General features: G+C 40.6%; 1 protein-coding gene across 2 annotated transcripts in view; it reads right to left on the reverse strand.

The window, feature by feature from the left end:
- The window catches only part of LMBRD1 (LMBR1 domain containing 1), a 48,676-nt gene extending 33,912 nt beyond the window's left edge, over positions 1-14,764 (reverse strand). The window contains exons 1-5 of one of the 2 annotated variants that reach the window (XM_088665842.1): positions 14,677-14,764; positions 12,243-12,419; positions 9,984-10,044; positions 2,185-2,282; positions 114-178 (exon numbers count right to left, since the gene is read on the reverse strand). In XM_088665842.1, the coding sequence (XP_088521968.1) occupies positions 114-178; positions 2,185-2,282; positions 9,984-10,044; positions 12,243-12,419; positions 14,677-14,742 (467 nt within the window). In that variant the 5' untranslated portion in view covers positions 14,743-14,764. Of the gene's footprint in view, positions 1-113; positions 182-2,184; positions 2,283-9,983; positions 10,045-12,242; positions 12,420-14,676 lie in introns of both variants that reach the window. The other variant, XM_035109685.3, reaches the window with a different exon arrangement.
- Positions 14,765-15,698: the final 934 nt, after the last annotated feature.

Here is a 15,698-nt window from a genome sequence, read left to right on the forward strand (position 1 = left end):
GTTAAATATAGATGTATGGGACATGATATATAAGAGACAGGCAGTGGTAATTTCAGCAAGCTTGAAAACTACAACATGTTGTGGTATTAGAATGTACAAACATATCCACTTACCCAATTAGTAGAAGAGCAGAACAAACCAGAATAAATCCTAGAGTATACTTGACTGCAATTTTAACCTGCTGTAAAATTAGAACAAAAAGTAAGAATACGTAGAAACTAACAATATCTTCAAGCTAATTCTGCCTACTGTGTCTGTCTAGATGCCCCACAAAACAGATTTTTTTTAAAAAAATTGAAAATTATTTTTTCTCAAGGATCTTGATTTCTTCCTGTATATCAATAAATTAAAGTTAATTATGAACTTTTATAAGCTCTGCAATTCAAGGACAGGATTCAACTAATGAGTCCCACCAGCTTCTGCTTGCACACTGGGGTTTTCCTCTCCTCCTCCCACCCGCTCCCCGAAACTGGCTCTGGAGGGGTTGGGAGAACCCCTGGAACAGCACACCGGGGCGGGGAGGGAGTTGTTTCATCTGGAAAGCCAAAATGCTTTACTGACAGAACAAAAAGAAAAGTGTGACTCTGAATGTCCAATATGCATTAGGCATGCTGTTTCATGCAGCAAGCACATCAAATGGTACCAATCTTCTGCTGCCACCATTTCAGCACAGTTTCTTTAAAAATGGGCGAGATATCTGCACTGCAGATATCTACTACATAACAATGGAGAATGAAGAAAGAAAGCTCATTACTGGGAGAGCCTTCTAGATATTTTCCATTAAAATGAAAATGCAAGTTTCCACAGTATTTAGGTTCTCATCAATAAAAGAGGATTATATTTTACTTCCAGCTGTTAATTCCTATTTTCTTGCTTAAGACAGTACATAGTTTCTTTAAACTACAGTCTCTCTGTCTCCACCATTTAAATAGGGATGTTTTGGTCCCATTTCCTTTCTGGCTCCATAAAGGCACTGTTGTCAAGTCAAAGAGGAGAAAAACACAATATTATTTAATGCAATAAATTATGCTCACCCTTGTTCTACAATAGCACTGATAAAATACTTTCACATGTAGCTTCTAGAGAAGCACACAAACAGGTCACTCTGTGGTGGCCAAAACTGCTTTCTGTAAAAATAATTTTTGAAAGCACTTTATCAATGAAAGATTTTATGCATTAATAACTATTCCGCCTCAACAGTAACGATCGCCAAGCATTTTATAGAAATACTGTGGTTACTGCTGCGTCTATTCACAAACAGACTTCATGAGCATTTATATACACCTAAGTCAATCTCCCTTCACTGACTGTGTTTAGACGTGATACTAAACCATTGTTAAACATAATGTAAGAAGAGTCTTGTTGGGTCAGACCAAAGATGTATCTAGTTCAGCAGTCTGTTCTCACCATAACCAACCAGATGCCTGTGGGTAGTCCACAAACAGGACCTGAGTGCAATAGCAATCTCCTTCTTGCTATCCCTAGCAACCAGCATTCAGAGGTATATTACTTATAGCTATCATATAGCCTTCAATGGCTTTATCATGAATATTTTTGTCTATTCTCCTTTTAAAGCTGCCTAAACTGGTGACCATTCTCGACATCTTGTATTAGCAAATGCCATGCAGTACATTTTTGCTTCATTTTCCAATACTGCACAGGAGAGAAACAGCAGGTCTAAGCAACCAATCTAAAACTATCTGCTGTGTGGCTGTACTTCCTTTTGCCTGTACTGAATCTTCAGATATTAAATTTCACTGTATTTTTGAACCAGCTAGAGTTCACATACCGCCTTTCCTCTGGCATGGCTGCACAGAGATTAGAAACTTCCTCTTTCATTTTAGTAGCATGTCATTAAATTCTAAACTGTGGTTAATCTTAACAATGGTCAGTTGAAAACAACCAACTTCATAAACTATGTGTTAAGCGTTTACAATGGGAGTTCTCAAAAAGCCAGCACAATTCTTAGCTCAGGATCTACCTGGTGAGCCTCTAAGTAGGTTAATTGACAGATTAAGTCAATGCAATTCCCAATACTGGATTCAAGCATCAGCAGTGTATTTTACTTTTAACACTGGACAGCATTTAATAAGATTTTATTTCAGCTGGCAGTAGAATAAACCAGAACCTCTTTATTCACTAGATGTCCAAGTCAAGCAATCAGAAGTCCTATAAACATCTTACTGAGCATGTGTTGCCATCATCTTCATCCTTCTCCTCGTAGTAGAAGTAGACAAAGGGGATCCATAAGAACACACAAAATAATATGATGGAATAGAGTGCTAGGAGTAAAAGGATGGAAAAACAATCATTTCCCCAAAAAAGGATGTTAAAAAAACATGTTAACACACTTCAAACTTTCATTTACTACTACATTATTGGTCTACTGAGACAACACACAATATATTATATTGCAAGTTATATGAAACTCCAAGGACATAGTACTGAAAGAAAATCTTATAGCCAATTGCCATCTTTGCGACATCAACAAATTTAAACATCTGCCATTTAGCAGGGCTGAACCTGCTATGTTCAACACAGCTAAGGTTACTGTAAAAGCTTTCCAACTCAAGCCTCTGAAACTAGCCTCACAGCTTGAGGTATGTGCCACATGTAAATGTATGCTTTATATATTATATGTGCTTCATCACATGTGTTTAACTGTGCTCTGTTACCTTTGCTTGGTTGCTATAACTTCTTTGCTTTTTTGTGGCTGTAGCCTGGTTGACTAATAAAATTTGGTAATGATTGACAAAATCATGGTGACTTATTTATGTACCTGATTTTATCAATAGTTTATATATATATATATATATATATATATATATATATATATATATATATATATATATATATATATTTTGTTGGTGCCTCATATGTTTTCCAGGATCACAAAGAGGCAGCAACCCCTGTTCTGAGGAGCTTAGTCTGAATTTAAATGGAGAGGTAAAGGATTGGGAAACAGTGGGGAAAAGTCAAGAATAACAAGCAAACAGTAACAAGCTTGGGTCAATCCCATTTTCAAGCATTTTATGTCACAATAGCTATGAACAGGAAGCCTTTATCATTTGTTCTCAGACCAAAATCATATTTTATATTTTCCCTTACCATATCACTATTTTGTACAAAAATTGCCAGAACTAAAAATTCAGGAATGGCAGAAAATAATTCTTTACTACAGAAAACAGCTCTTTACTACAACTGTCGGTATTAAACAGAAAGAGCCCTATAACTAGTACTTACTGCCACAGCCCTTTTATGCTATCAGCAAGAAACAAGAATGGTGAATTTACTCCAGAAAACGATATGTACAAATCACACAGTCAAAAGGGATCTCTTCCTTACATTTTCTTATTGAAAAATTGCAAGTTACAAAAACAAGGCTTCAGTCCAATCTTCGGCAGGTATAAAATTTTGTCGCAGTGTGTTTTTTAAAGATAAACATTGGTGAGCAAACAAGAAATCCCAATGTAATCATACCGGTACATGTGGTTCAAACATGGAACAAATCATGCTTTTCTCTGCAGTCATTTTGGCTCACCTCTACCAAAATCTCTCCCCAAAATACACATCGACATCACATTCACAAAGATCCTTCAGTGCCCATCTGACTACCAGTGTCATCTTCTATTCTCAAAGCATCCCACCCTTCTACTTTTATTTCCAGGCAAACGCATCCGTCTTTCAGCAAGAGGAATGACAACGAACTTCCTAATATACTATAACAACCTACAGGCTGCAAAATGGATTGCCAACACTTTCTTGATCTGTTAACACGCCCACAGGCAACCTTAGACTAAAACTGAATCAAGAAAGATCGAACGACTGACCAGTATGCAGTCTTTAATAAAAAGTCCTGCAGACTCATCTAAACATCAAAACTTTTTATTTAAAGATTACAGAGAAAAGCAGTCCACAAAAGCGGTCAGGCTACAGTGTCCAAATAAAAAATTGTGTGATATGCTGAGTATTTTTTTCTACCTTGGCGGGGGGGGGGGGTTTGCTTTGCTTTCAGGTTTATCCATGATGGGAACTATACCTTTGTATATTTTGGTAGCCATTTTGTGAAGTCATGGTTCTGCTCATACAGAATGCCTGGGCACCTGATGCTTACCTCATTAATCTGACACATTTAGAATCACTTTCTATTTATACTTAAATCATTAGCTCCATCTGGAGGTTGGTCTGTGCAACAGCATCAAGCCTATAGACTACAAAATATTTCCCTCAAGATGGGGACACTTAACATTATTATCTAAAATAAAAGTGTGTGTGATAATGCTTCTAGAGTAGGAAATATATGGCTTTCTTGAAGCAGCTTCAAGTACTCATAGAATCATAGAGTTGGAAGAGACCACAAGGGCCATCCAGTCCAACCCCCTGCCAAGCAGGAAACTCACTAGAAACTCTACTCACTAGAAACTTACGTTTTATTTCCCTTACTTGTATTCCATTATTTCAATAGCTTAAAAGCCTCAAGAGGCAGCACTTTAGAGAGTCTCAAACTTTCCACAACAGTTTCATATTACCAGCAAATAAAGGTGGGTGAGTACTTTATATTTCTAGCCTATTAGCTTTACGCTAGATACTTTAAGTATCACACTGGAAAATTAGGAAGGCTTCTCCTACTAATCCACAAGTCACTCTTCTGTCTGAAGACATGCAACACATTATCTGAATCGCTATGGCTCTGACAGATCATGCAGCACACACAAGCCATTTCCCAGGTATACAAGTGTTAGCAGTGAAAGTATTTTTAAGTTTAGAGAAAATGGCTTTGCTAAGAATAGCAAAAGACTACGGTTCTGAATTTATCCTGCTAGGGTGGGAGAATTTAGAATGGAAGGAAGATTACCTGTGTTGGGGAAATCAATCAATCGATTGATTATATTAGACTTGCATACCACCCTTCATCATAAGATCTCAGGGTGGTTTAAAAGATAAGAATACAAGGTAAAAGCATAAATAAATTGTTAAAACAAAAACAACAAGACAATAAGAAGGGGAGACTCTTAACTTCCATCTGAAGAATGTTATGTTTAACCTTATTACATCATTTACTCCTGTAAGCAAAAAACTGTTGTGCCATGTTATGCTTAAGCTGAAACGTGAATAGAATTTAGGTAAGACATCTTTTTCCAACAATAACCAGCTATTGACATGTAATGAATTCATAGTGCAGCAGAATAATATTTTTTCTTCATGTTCAGGAAGGGAACCATAGTTCTTTCATCATGCTCCCATAAAGAAACCCTATCAAAGTCACATTATGCAAACTGGAACATGTCCTTCGTTGAAGAATTCTCCCCTTACTGTGGGATGTCATTTCCTTAACTGGATAGGGGTATTTTTAATAAATAAATAAATACTTCCCCTAGCAGGGGACCAAAATGCAGACATCTGCAAAGTGAGGCCAATATCAAATCAAGGATGCTAATATCCAGAAGCAACTTTACTAAACTATTTGGCAGCATATGAGCAAACATGCTGCTGAGCACATGTTAGAATGAAATAACAATGTTTGAAAATATTTTTCTACGTTCTATAATTTAACATGCCATTAGCTTTTTCTAAACTTTAGCAAAAGTACCGGTAACACAAAATAGCACCGTATTTTTCGCTCCATAAGACGCACCTGACCAAAAGACGCACCTAATTTTTTAGAGGAGGAAAGGGGGAAAGCCTTGTTTTTTTGGGGGGGGGGGGAAATCAGCTCAAAGTTGTGCAGCTTCTTGGAGCTTCTTTTGCAAATGGGAAAAGCCCCGTTTTGGGGGATCAGCTCACAGTTGTGCAGCTTTTTTGCAAAGGGGGAAAGCTCCATTTTTTGAGCATCAGCTCAAAGTTGCTGAGCTTACCTTGCAAAGGGAAAAAATCCTGCAGCTTCTTTAGGAAAGGAAAGGGAGCCACTTCTACAGTTTCCAGACAGATAATCTAATCAGCCAGTCACATGTTGCTGCAGCTTCCCTCTGCAGAATATTCAACAATGAAGGCCTGGGCAAGGGGGTGGGGCCTGGAAGAGCGCTAGCCTCCCTTATCTTCCTCCCTTATCTCTTGCAATCAGCTGCTGAGCGGGTTCCTTTCAACTCCCTCTCCCCCTCTTGTTAGCCTTTAGCTCTCCCCCCCCCAAAAAAAACACAATCTGCTTTTCGCCCCTGGGCAATCCGGCTCCAGGGACCACGCATTCGCTCCATAAGACGCACAGACATTTCCTCTTACTTTTCAGGAGGAAGAAAGTGCGTCTTATGGAGCGAAACATACGGTATCTCATTGCAAGCTACTACTTGGGAGGTTAATATGCCATTTCAGAAACCTTAACCAAATGACTTTAAGACTGCTATCTAAAGAAAGAGATAATTTGAATACTGCACATCAGAGATAGTCGATGTGGTGCCCTCCATATTAATGGACTACAAGTTCTATCACCCCTGACCACTGGCTATGCTGGCTTGGATTTCTGGGAGCTGGGAACCCAACAACATCTAGAGAGCACCACTATGGAAACCTCTGATGTAGACTTCCGGTCCGTCGCGCCGACAAGAGGACGCAGGGACTGCAAGCTGCGCAGTCCCTGGCAAAGCAGAGGGGGGGGGAATTCCGCAGGGCGAGCGGATTCCCCGCAAGAACCCCGGGAAGAGCGTCCCGGGGGCGTAGGTCCAGCAGGCTCCGAACCGACGATTCCTCCGCTGCCCAGGGACGCAGTAGAGCCCCTGAGAGCTAGCGGAGTTGAGTTGCGGGAGCCATTTTGGACAATAACATTGCCTCCAAGAAAGTGAAGCCTCGAGTCCCCTGTCTGCCAGCAGCGGGTTCTTCCAAAGAAAACCTAAGATTGAAGTAAAAAAGTAAGTAATTCCTATTGGACTTTAAGAAAAAATTCGGAAAATAATTTGGAATAAATAGGAAGAGATTAAAAAAAACGGAAGTCGATCTCTTCCTAATGGACAACCAGGAATCGTAATTAATATCCCAAAGCCGAAAGGGATTAATTGATTGTAGAACCCGAGAGAAAGAAAGACTTTGCTAACCCTTTCCAGCCCTCGGAGACCTTGAGGTTCAGCAAGAATAAGGGGGAAAGTGCTTTGACAGCTGTCAAAAGCTGTCAAAACTGTCAAAAGAACAGAAAGATTTATAAACCTGCTGTTAAACAACACAATTGGTTATAAGAAGAAGTCAAAGTTGAGATAATTGGATTTATGATTTGATTTATGGGAAAGTGAAAGTCAATGAGAAGAAACAGTCAAAATGGAGGCGACCGTGAGGAATGGAAATTTCCAGGGCCTTTTGTCTCCTAATCTCCTGTCTGCTTGTGGTTAAGAGAAAAAATGAATACAACATATTCACCAGCCTTCCAGGAGGCGGTGCTGAACTATTTGCAAGTTCTGAAAGACATCAACAAGAGATTGCAACATGCCAGCACACCATGTTTAGAGACTGTGGCTCAAGATCAGGACTTAGAGGATAATTCTGAATGTGAGATCAAGTCAAAGAAAAAAGATACAGAGAACAATGCTGAAACTGATGTGGATTATAAAAAACATGTTCTGGATGATGCACAACAAGGATTCCAAAAGAAAGAAGATGTGGTTTTTGAGCAACAAAGTGAAATGAAGATGCAAGGAAATGAGGAACCTGGAGGGACTGAAATTTGGAGATGTGCGATTGAGGGGTGGTAAATGCAGAAGGGGGGGGACAGAGGTACGGAGGTGCAAATGGGAAAGATGTGGTGTGGGGTGAGAGCCTTAGTTAAGAGGAATTTATGTTGGTTGAATAACGGTTTCTGAAATTTTGGCTTGTTAAAGGAAATGTTGGTCCAATTGGGGGAAAGACACCGAGGGGGGGGGAGGAGAGCGCTTAAAAATATAATGTTAAGATGTTGATTAGAGAAATGATTGTACATAAAAATTGAGTTTTCTGGAGGGAGGAAGAGGAATGGCCAAGGGAAGAAATTTTAGATTTGTATCAAACAAATTTGTGTTAGATTGGTGTCTGGGCAGAGAGCTGCTTTTCTTCCTCTCTTTTCTCAGAGACACCTGGTGGCAGGGGGTGCTTTGAGGGGGGGGAGGAGGAGGTGGAGGGAAACCCAGACATAAAAATGGGACCCGTGGGGAGGCGGCACGAAGAAGGAGGAGAATAAAGTGAGTATTTTTAGGGAAAGATTTTGAATTAAGTATAGAAAACCCGCTATAATCAAAATAAGAAATTAAGAAGTCCAGGAAGAAGAGTTTCGAGGAAGTCACAAAATACAATGTTAAGAAAATAAGAATGGAAAAAATATGTGTTTGTTTGTATGTGTATGTTGAAGGATCAGCTGGGGGAAATCTGAACCTCAGTACTCCTCCATCCCGGTCCTCCTGGTGGCAGGGGGGGGTGGGGGGAGGAGGAGGGGGGAGGACAAACTCAGCTTTAAAATGGACCGCCTTTGACTCTCAACGCCTACGGGTCTCACTGGTGGCAGAAGTGGACTTGTGGAGGGAGGGAGGGCAGGAGGACGGAATATATATTGTGTTTTTTGTTTTGTCTTGTTTATATTAAAATTAATAAAAATTATTTTTTTAAAAAAAGGAAACCTCTGATGTAAATTTTCTGCCTTTCCTAAATAATACCATATGGCAGCCTAATGCTACAATTCTGAAACTACAATTCTGAAACTAAGAGGAGAGGGAACACATGAGTGGCAGAATGTTATGTATAAAGAACCAAGTTCAATATTTGTCATTTCCAGCTATAGATCTCAGGAAGCAACACCGCTCAAGATCTTTTAATGAGATACTGGAAGTCTTGAAGAAAGTCAGTGTTTAATGTTCTAAATCTTATGAACAACTGATCTGATTAAGGGACCAATCAGAACTCCCAATGCAGGTTTCTAGAAGGGGATTAGGAGGCCAACAGAAATACATGCATACATAGTTTTATTTGCATGCTGCATTTCCATGGTTAAAACCATATTCAAGGTGGCTTACAACACGAAAAAAACCTTAATTACAAACATGACAAAATCTGACATAAACAAAACACGCAGCAACAAAAAGTACACAACTAAATAAATCATAAGATCTAAAATAAAGATACAAAAAATTAATATCAATAACAGCAACAACCCCCCCCCAGCAAAAAAACACCACCCCTAAACAATACCCCAACCCTGTCCACAGGCTTCCACAGGGGCTCAGCTGCCACAGAGGAAACAAGGTGTTTCAGGGGTTATGGTAGCGCTGGTTCTGTCAAGGATCTGCTGGATCCTAGGTCATTAAAGTTCCAAGAGAGGAGTTCAACATGGGCCCTTCTGCTACACCAGTTGGAGCAGGAAAAAAACAGGAACAAACTTGCCTCCCTTCTGCCCTGGCTGGCATTAAGTTTTGGATGGAGTGGTAGTTCCACTGATCTGCCATATGCAAAGCAATCCTATTACATCCTCTGTTGATGTTAAGTTCCTCTGAACCTATTCAAAGCCTGATCTGCACTATCATTGTATAATTTTGTACCAAATACAATGTGTCACATTTCAGTCATTGCTTTTCTTATGAATTGATGTACTGAGCAAAGCATGCCATCACTGCTACACCAATATGAATGGAACTGTTTCATTGGAAGAGTTTCTTTATTAACCGTGTTGGATCCAGGGATCTCACTTTTACAGGACAGGGAGACAGCTTCCTGCGATTCCACTTGCAGCCCCTGAAATCTGTTCATACCTCCAGAATGGTCGGAGAGGTGACACAGAAAGCTGGAGAGGGAAGGGGCGAAATCACTGCAAATTGTTTCACCTATTCCAAGAGTGGAAGCCTATAGGGATCACAGCCCCTTTGGCTAATAGAAAACCTTCAGAGAACAAAAGCACTCCTGTTCACAGGATAGCCAGGAAAAACTAATGTGAAGTAGCAGAACATAGCAAAAAAACCACAATTTAAAATTAAAACTAGTATACACATGAAATATGCCACAAAACTACATGATCTGAACATAGAGTGTTATTTTATCATACTTACTGTAATATGCATATAATACTGTGTCTTCAATTTGCCTTGTAACATTTGGATCTGCCCAAGCCTGGAAATATTGATAGAGGAAGAAAAAACAGTGTTTGAAGCAGAACTGCTCAGGAGTTAGAAAAGAACTGTTGTGTACTATGTTAGGGAAGAAGGGAGGTGTTTATTCCACTATGTACTGGTACCTCCTAGTACCTCCAAGTACAAAGTGAAGCCACACTAAAAACATGGCACAACAAATATTCTCCATAACAGAAAGAAGCAGGACAACAGTATTTTCCTTAGGGAAAACACACCTATCATTCTCCATTATCACTCCAACATGAGCTTTCACTACCACAGCAGGTATGTTAATCAAACTTTTTTTAAAGTAGCATATTGAGTAGTTTGTCCCCTTTTAGAGAAGGGGAGTTACTTCTGGGGGGTGATCTTAATAGGATTTGTATTAAAAAGCTAGACTGAATGAGCTTACTGAATGAGGAATGGAAGAAATAAGACGACCTAGGAGAATGGGAGGGACTATTGCAACAGTAACTTAACAGATGGGAACCAGAGTTTATATCCTTTCCCCCACAATCCATTCTTACTCCAGGCTAGAGTCTCTTTAGGAGACCCATTGCTTTTCCTTAATGCAACTGTGGCTATAATTGAACCACAGAAAACTTCAAATTACAAATTGCCCTTAAAAGCTTTGAGGTAGACATCCATTTAGGACAAATACTGTATGCAAATATGTGTTGGGCAAAGAGATCTACTTGGATAATTACTAGTGTTTCAAAGATGTATTTCAGGTGCTATGGATATAGGCACAGAGACTGAATGCTGTCTACTATGCAGAAGTTTTGTAATAACCCTAACATACTTTTTTCTCTTATTGCAATTTTTAACAGAAGCTAGAGTTTATAACAATTGTATATATAGCACAGCAACTGAAGTCCCAGAGTGGGCTAGATCACAGATAATCTGATGATGACTTTCCATGTCATAAGCACCTCATTAATCCTTTCTCAAGACAAATTCCATTCCTTCTACACTTACCTATCCAAAAATTCAATATTTCCAATATTGGAAGAAACATGGATCTTGCAATTCACATTAGGAAAAATAAGCTACTATATAACTTAACTTGCAAGGAATGTAATTTAAATAGCCCTGGCTATAATCTGGAAGATGTATGTATCCTAGATAAAATATATATCCAGTCACAGTTGATAGGTATGAATGAGTAACATTTATTCCTTTGGTAAATACTCCAAACAATTGATAAGCAATACCAATTTAAGATTAGTCACATGTGATACACAAATTATTGTCAGTTCAATAAGTTATTTCTGTCTTTTCAACAAGTAGCACCATTTCTGTTTCTTAATTTATGGTTTATATATATATATATACACACACATACAAAGAAAAAAGTTTATATAACTCACTGCCTTTAAAAACAAATTCAGAACATTACTGCCATTAATCCTGTGTTAAACTAAACTCAAATAATGAACATACAAAATTCCAATGCTGAATCAGTGCCAAACATTAACTGATCCTTCTGCTTCAGCTCTCCTAACATGCATTACATATATGTATAAGGCTGGAAAGAGAAGCAATTGTTTTTACATCCAATGACACTGCACATTTTGTAATACAGCTGCCCTCTTCCTGTTGAAAATGTAGTTGTATGATATTTGACATGTGGGCCAGGTTCAGAGATAATATTGCTCAATCTGCTGACTATGATTAGGAGGCCGGAAGTTCCCTGAAAGTTCATGCCTTGTTTATCCCTCCGCTCAAGTTTGTACATAACTCCTTCCCCACCCTTTCGTGTTAGAACTAACTATAGTGCACTGTTGTGTCTGTACCAGCATTAAAATAATTACCAACAGGTAAATCAAACAGCTTCCTGGTTTCAGTATTTAAGAAGCTAACAAATGTTAGTGTAGCTATTTCAATGCCATTGCAGACATAACACTGCCCAACAAGCTAATGTTCAAAAGGGAAGGGAAGAGTAAGCAGTGTGCAAGCTCAAAGGAGATGCAGCATTCACACTTGAGGGAATGCCTGATCTTCTAGCCATAGGTTAGGAGACTGAATAATAATTAGAAGATACAATATTGCCCAATCAACAGACCAATCCTGTTCATTTGTCTCAGTTGTTGGTCTCATTTTCCATGGGGCTTATCCCCTATTAAGTATGTTTATCATTACAGCCAACTTCAATATACTGGTATTTTTAAGTAGTTGGAACGGGTAATCAACACATACCTTAAATGTCCCATTTTGGTTTTTCACGTAAGAAACCAGAAAAATGTCAACTGGCAAAAGTGCTGATGTAATAAGTGCTATTGCAAGAGCAAAAATAGCTGTTATAGTAGAGATTACTTCACTTTCACGTCTGCTCTGGTACTTGCGGACATAAACCCAGCAGAATATCAGGATAACCTAAAGATAATAATACAGAAGTTACTACAACCCAGTAAAAGAATCATATTCTTGCCATAATCAATACAAAAACAAAATCCATGCAAAGGTATGTACTCTCTATGGACAGATTTTCAATTGTGTTTCTTTTGAGATTTTCCCTTTCACCAGGTCAGCATTTTATCCCCCCACAAGAAGCAGCAGTGGGTTGGAAAATCACAAAGCCATTATTTTAAAGTGCAGATTCAACACTTGAAAGGCTATAAGCCTCTATTTTAAGCAGCTTCATATCTTATCTGAATGTTAATGTAATGAGTCAGTTCTTACAACTGGTAACTGAATACCTCAGGACTCTATTTTACCTTGTAGCAGCAAGTTTCTCATTTCCTACAAATAGTATCTTGCTACAGGATTGTTACCAGTGAGGTGACACACATAAAGCTACCCTGAACTCCTAAAACATTTGTAAATTTATTAATTAGTAAACTTTCAGCCAAAATGAAACAAACATGATCTTAATCTAGTTCAAGGTGTCTTATGTAGGGTTATCTCATTGTTAACAAATCTATGATGTAACAATCACTGGTTCCCCAAGGTTAGCTAATGAGCTCCATGTTGAGTGGGCAGTGAGTCATGTCTCCCTTGTCCAAATCCAATATTCTATCCATTACACCAACTGGCTCTCACACTTGCTCTTTTTCACTGTCCAGGGTTCTACTTATTTGGTCATAGGAAGCTTTATGACTGCAGGAAGTGCTTTTAAGGGGATACTCAAAGGTACACAGTACCGGCATCTCTTTTCTGTTGTTAAAAAGTGTGGCACTTACTGTAACGACTTCATGGTGAGTACCGGCACCTATTTTTCTAGGTGGGGGGAAACCACTGACTGCAGGTCCTCTGTCACAGACATAAAACAGAACTGTGACATCCCAGAGACCCCAAACAAAGCCTGACCCATGCATGAGTTGCTGCCCATTCTGTCCACTAAATCCAGACTCCCCAAATCTGCTACTACCATCTACAGTGCTCCCTACTTCTCTCTCAGATACACACACAGACCTCTTCACATTCACACAGGGATTGTGCATGCATAGCCCAATGTTTTTAAGGCACCTGTTGTGCAAACATACATCATTACATTTGCAGAAATGTAATGTTCTATGTAGATGCTTGCCACACCGAAATGGTTAGTGTAATCCTGGTATGTCCTCTCAATACTCACTGAAGATTTGCAGAGAGTTTTGACAATAAGAAGCCATTTAATGTATGCTGAAGGGCAGAGTGGGCATCTTAGACTGTATTAGCAATGGAAATTACTGAGCCATGGGGTGCTATTTAGCTAAGCTATCTGCATATACAATACAGTATACACAAGCCTTAAGCAGGTACAAAAAGTTCATTTATCAGTTCCGTACACCCTCAGTGCAAGCCAAGGTAGGGATTAATTTATTTCATACCATCAATACATCTGGTACTTAAAACAGGGCAGGAAAAAGAAAAACAGTTCCCCCTCTCAAGACCTTACATTTTCATACTAGTATGCTCAAGTAGAAGAATTCTAGACAGTACCATTTCAAGACTGGTGGATAAATTTCATATGCTTACCAATGCAAAACAAAAACAAAGTTTTGCCTATAAACCAAACTCTACGTGCAAGTGCTATTACTTGCTGCATGCAGCCCCAAGCAGTACAGTCCTAATGCCACTTTACTGTGCATAATGCCAGTCACCCCTGCTACTCTACCTTCCCGAGTGGATGAAAGGATCAGTGAAGGAAGGGTGCAAAAAGGGAGCCAAACCCACCTTACACTTTAACGACAAGGTGGCTTTAACTGGGGAACCTACAGGGACACACACATACATATAGGGGCTCTTTCCGCACCCGCTGGGAAACAAGGAAACGATATTTGGCTATTATTGCTCGTTTCTCTTCCTCCCGAACACTTCGGCTTGCGCAGTCTTTCACTCGCTTGCTAGAAAGCAAATGCCATGGGCGCAATTTCATTTCTAAACAGCTACATTGCGCCACGTCGTTTCTCTCACGCGCCCTAAGCAACGACGGCTGTAAGCCTATGCAAACTTAACTTGAGAGTGAGCCTGGCTTGCTTCCCGGTATACGGACAGGCGGGACAGGGTGAAAGCGTGGAAACCACGGAGCCTTATATAATTCGCCTGCCCTCCTCCCTTTCTAAACTGAAAAGAGCCCTTTAAGCCGGGGGGGGGCGGCCCAGGTCTTCGCTCCACTCTTCCCATGGGGCGCAAAAGCCCACAAGCTTACCAGCAAAGCGAGGCCGAAGAGGCACCAGCCCGTGACCAGGTCCGTCTCCGCGGTGAAGGCCGCCATCTTAACTTCCGGCAACAACACTGACGCTCACGGCAACGGCGCCGCCGCCGCGAGGGGGAGGAGCCTAGTGGAGCACTAAGGGGCGGGGCGAAGAGAGGCCCAAAGCAAGGGGAACCGCGTTACCGTGGGAACCGCTAAACAACACCCTGCGCCAGAAGACTAGCAATTGCTCTTGATTGGCTGGCCCCGCTGCCGGAGGAGGCCAATGAGGGCGCGGCGGAGCAAAAGCACCCACCCACGCCCAGCTGACCTTGTTGCGTGTAGATTCCCGACTAGGCAGCGTGCCGGGTGGAATCGCGGCCGCTCCTAATTAAATTAGGGTGGTGTTTTGTTTTAGGACGTTGTGGCCGCGCATAAAGTTATGGTTTCGGGTGACTTATTAGAAAGGCGGAGGCCCGTTTTAGATTTCGGTATTGGGGAGTCATAAAGCTTGTCTGTGTGGAAAACTCAACAAGAGAGGCAGCTTAAAGAATAAAAGTCACGGGGACTAGCACAGGATTCGTGCATACGAAGCAAGGACGTTTGCATTGCAAGTTTGCACGCGCAATGCAAGCATTCGTGCTTCGTATCCATAGGCTGCGAAATGCCTACGTTTATCAGTAATGCAATCCTGCGCGTGTCTTCTTCGGAGCAAGCGGCCCCGAACCAGCTAAATTTGCTGGGGTGGCAGCTTTGGAGAGGACGCAGCAGGAACAGGCGCTTCTGAGAACTGAAATCTCGTCTGAAGGTTTACGTAATCTAGGTCCGCTGCTCGAATTTAACTCCCGCGGGGCTGGCCATTCCCAGGTGTGTGCCGAGGCTAGGGGGAACCCCGCAATCCCTGCCTTGCATGCATCCAACAGGATGAGGCAGCAGAAACCATGTAACTTCGTAAAACGTGGACTGGATGAGAAAGTAAAAGGAGACTGAACCGTGACGTGTTGTGCAGCAGCAGCTACCTACCAGCAAAGCGACAC

The sequence above is a fragment of the Zootoca vivipara genome, chromosome 3, assembly GCF_965207765.1.
Source record: "Zootoca vivipara chromosome 3, rZooViv2.hap1.1, whole genome shotgun sequence".
Lineage (NCBI taxonomy): Eukaryota > Metazoa > Chordata > Lepidosauria > Squamata > Lacertidae > Zootoca > Zootoca vivipara.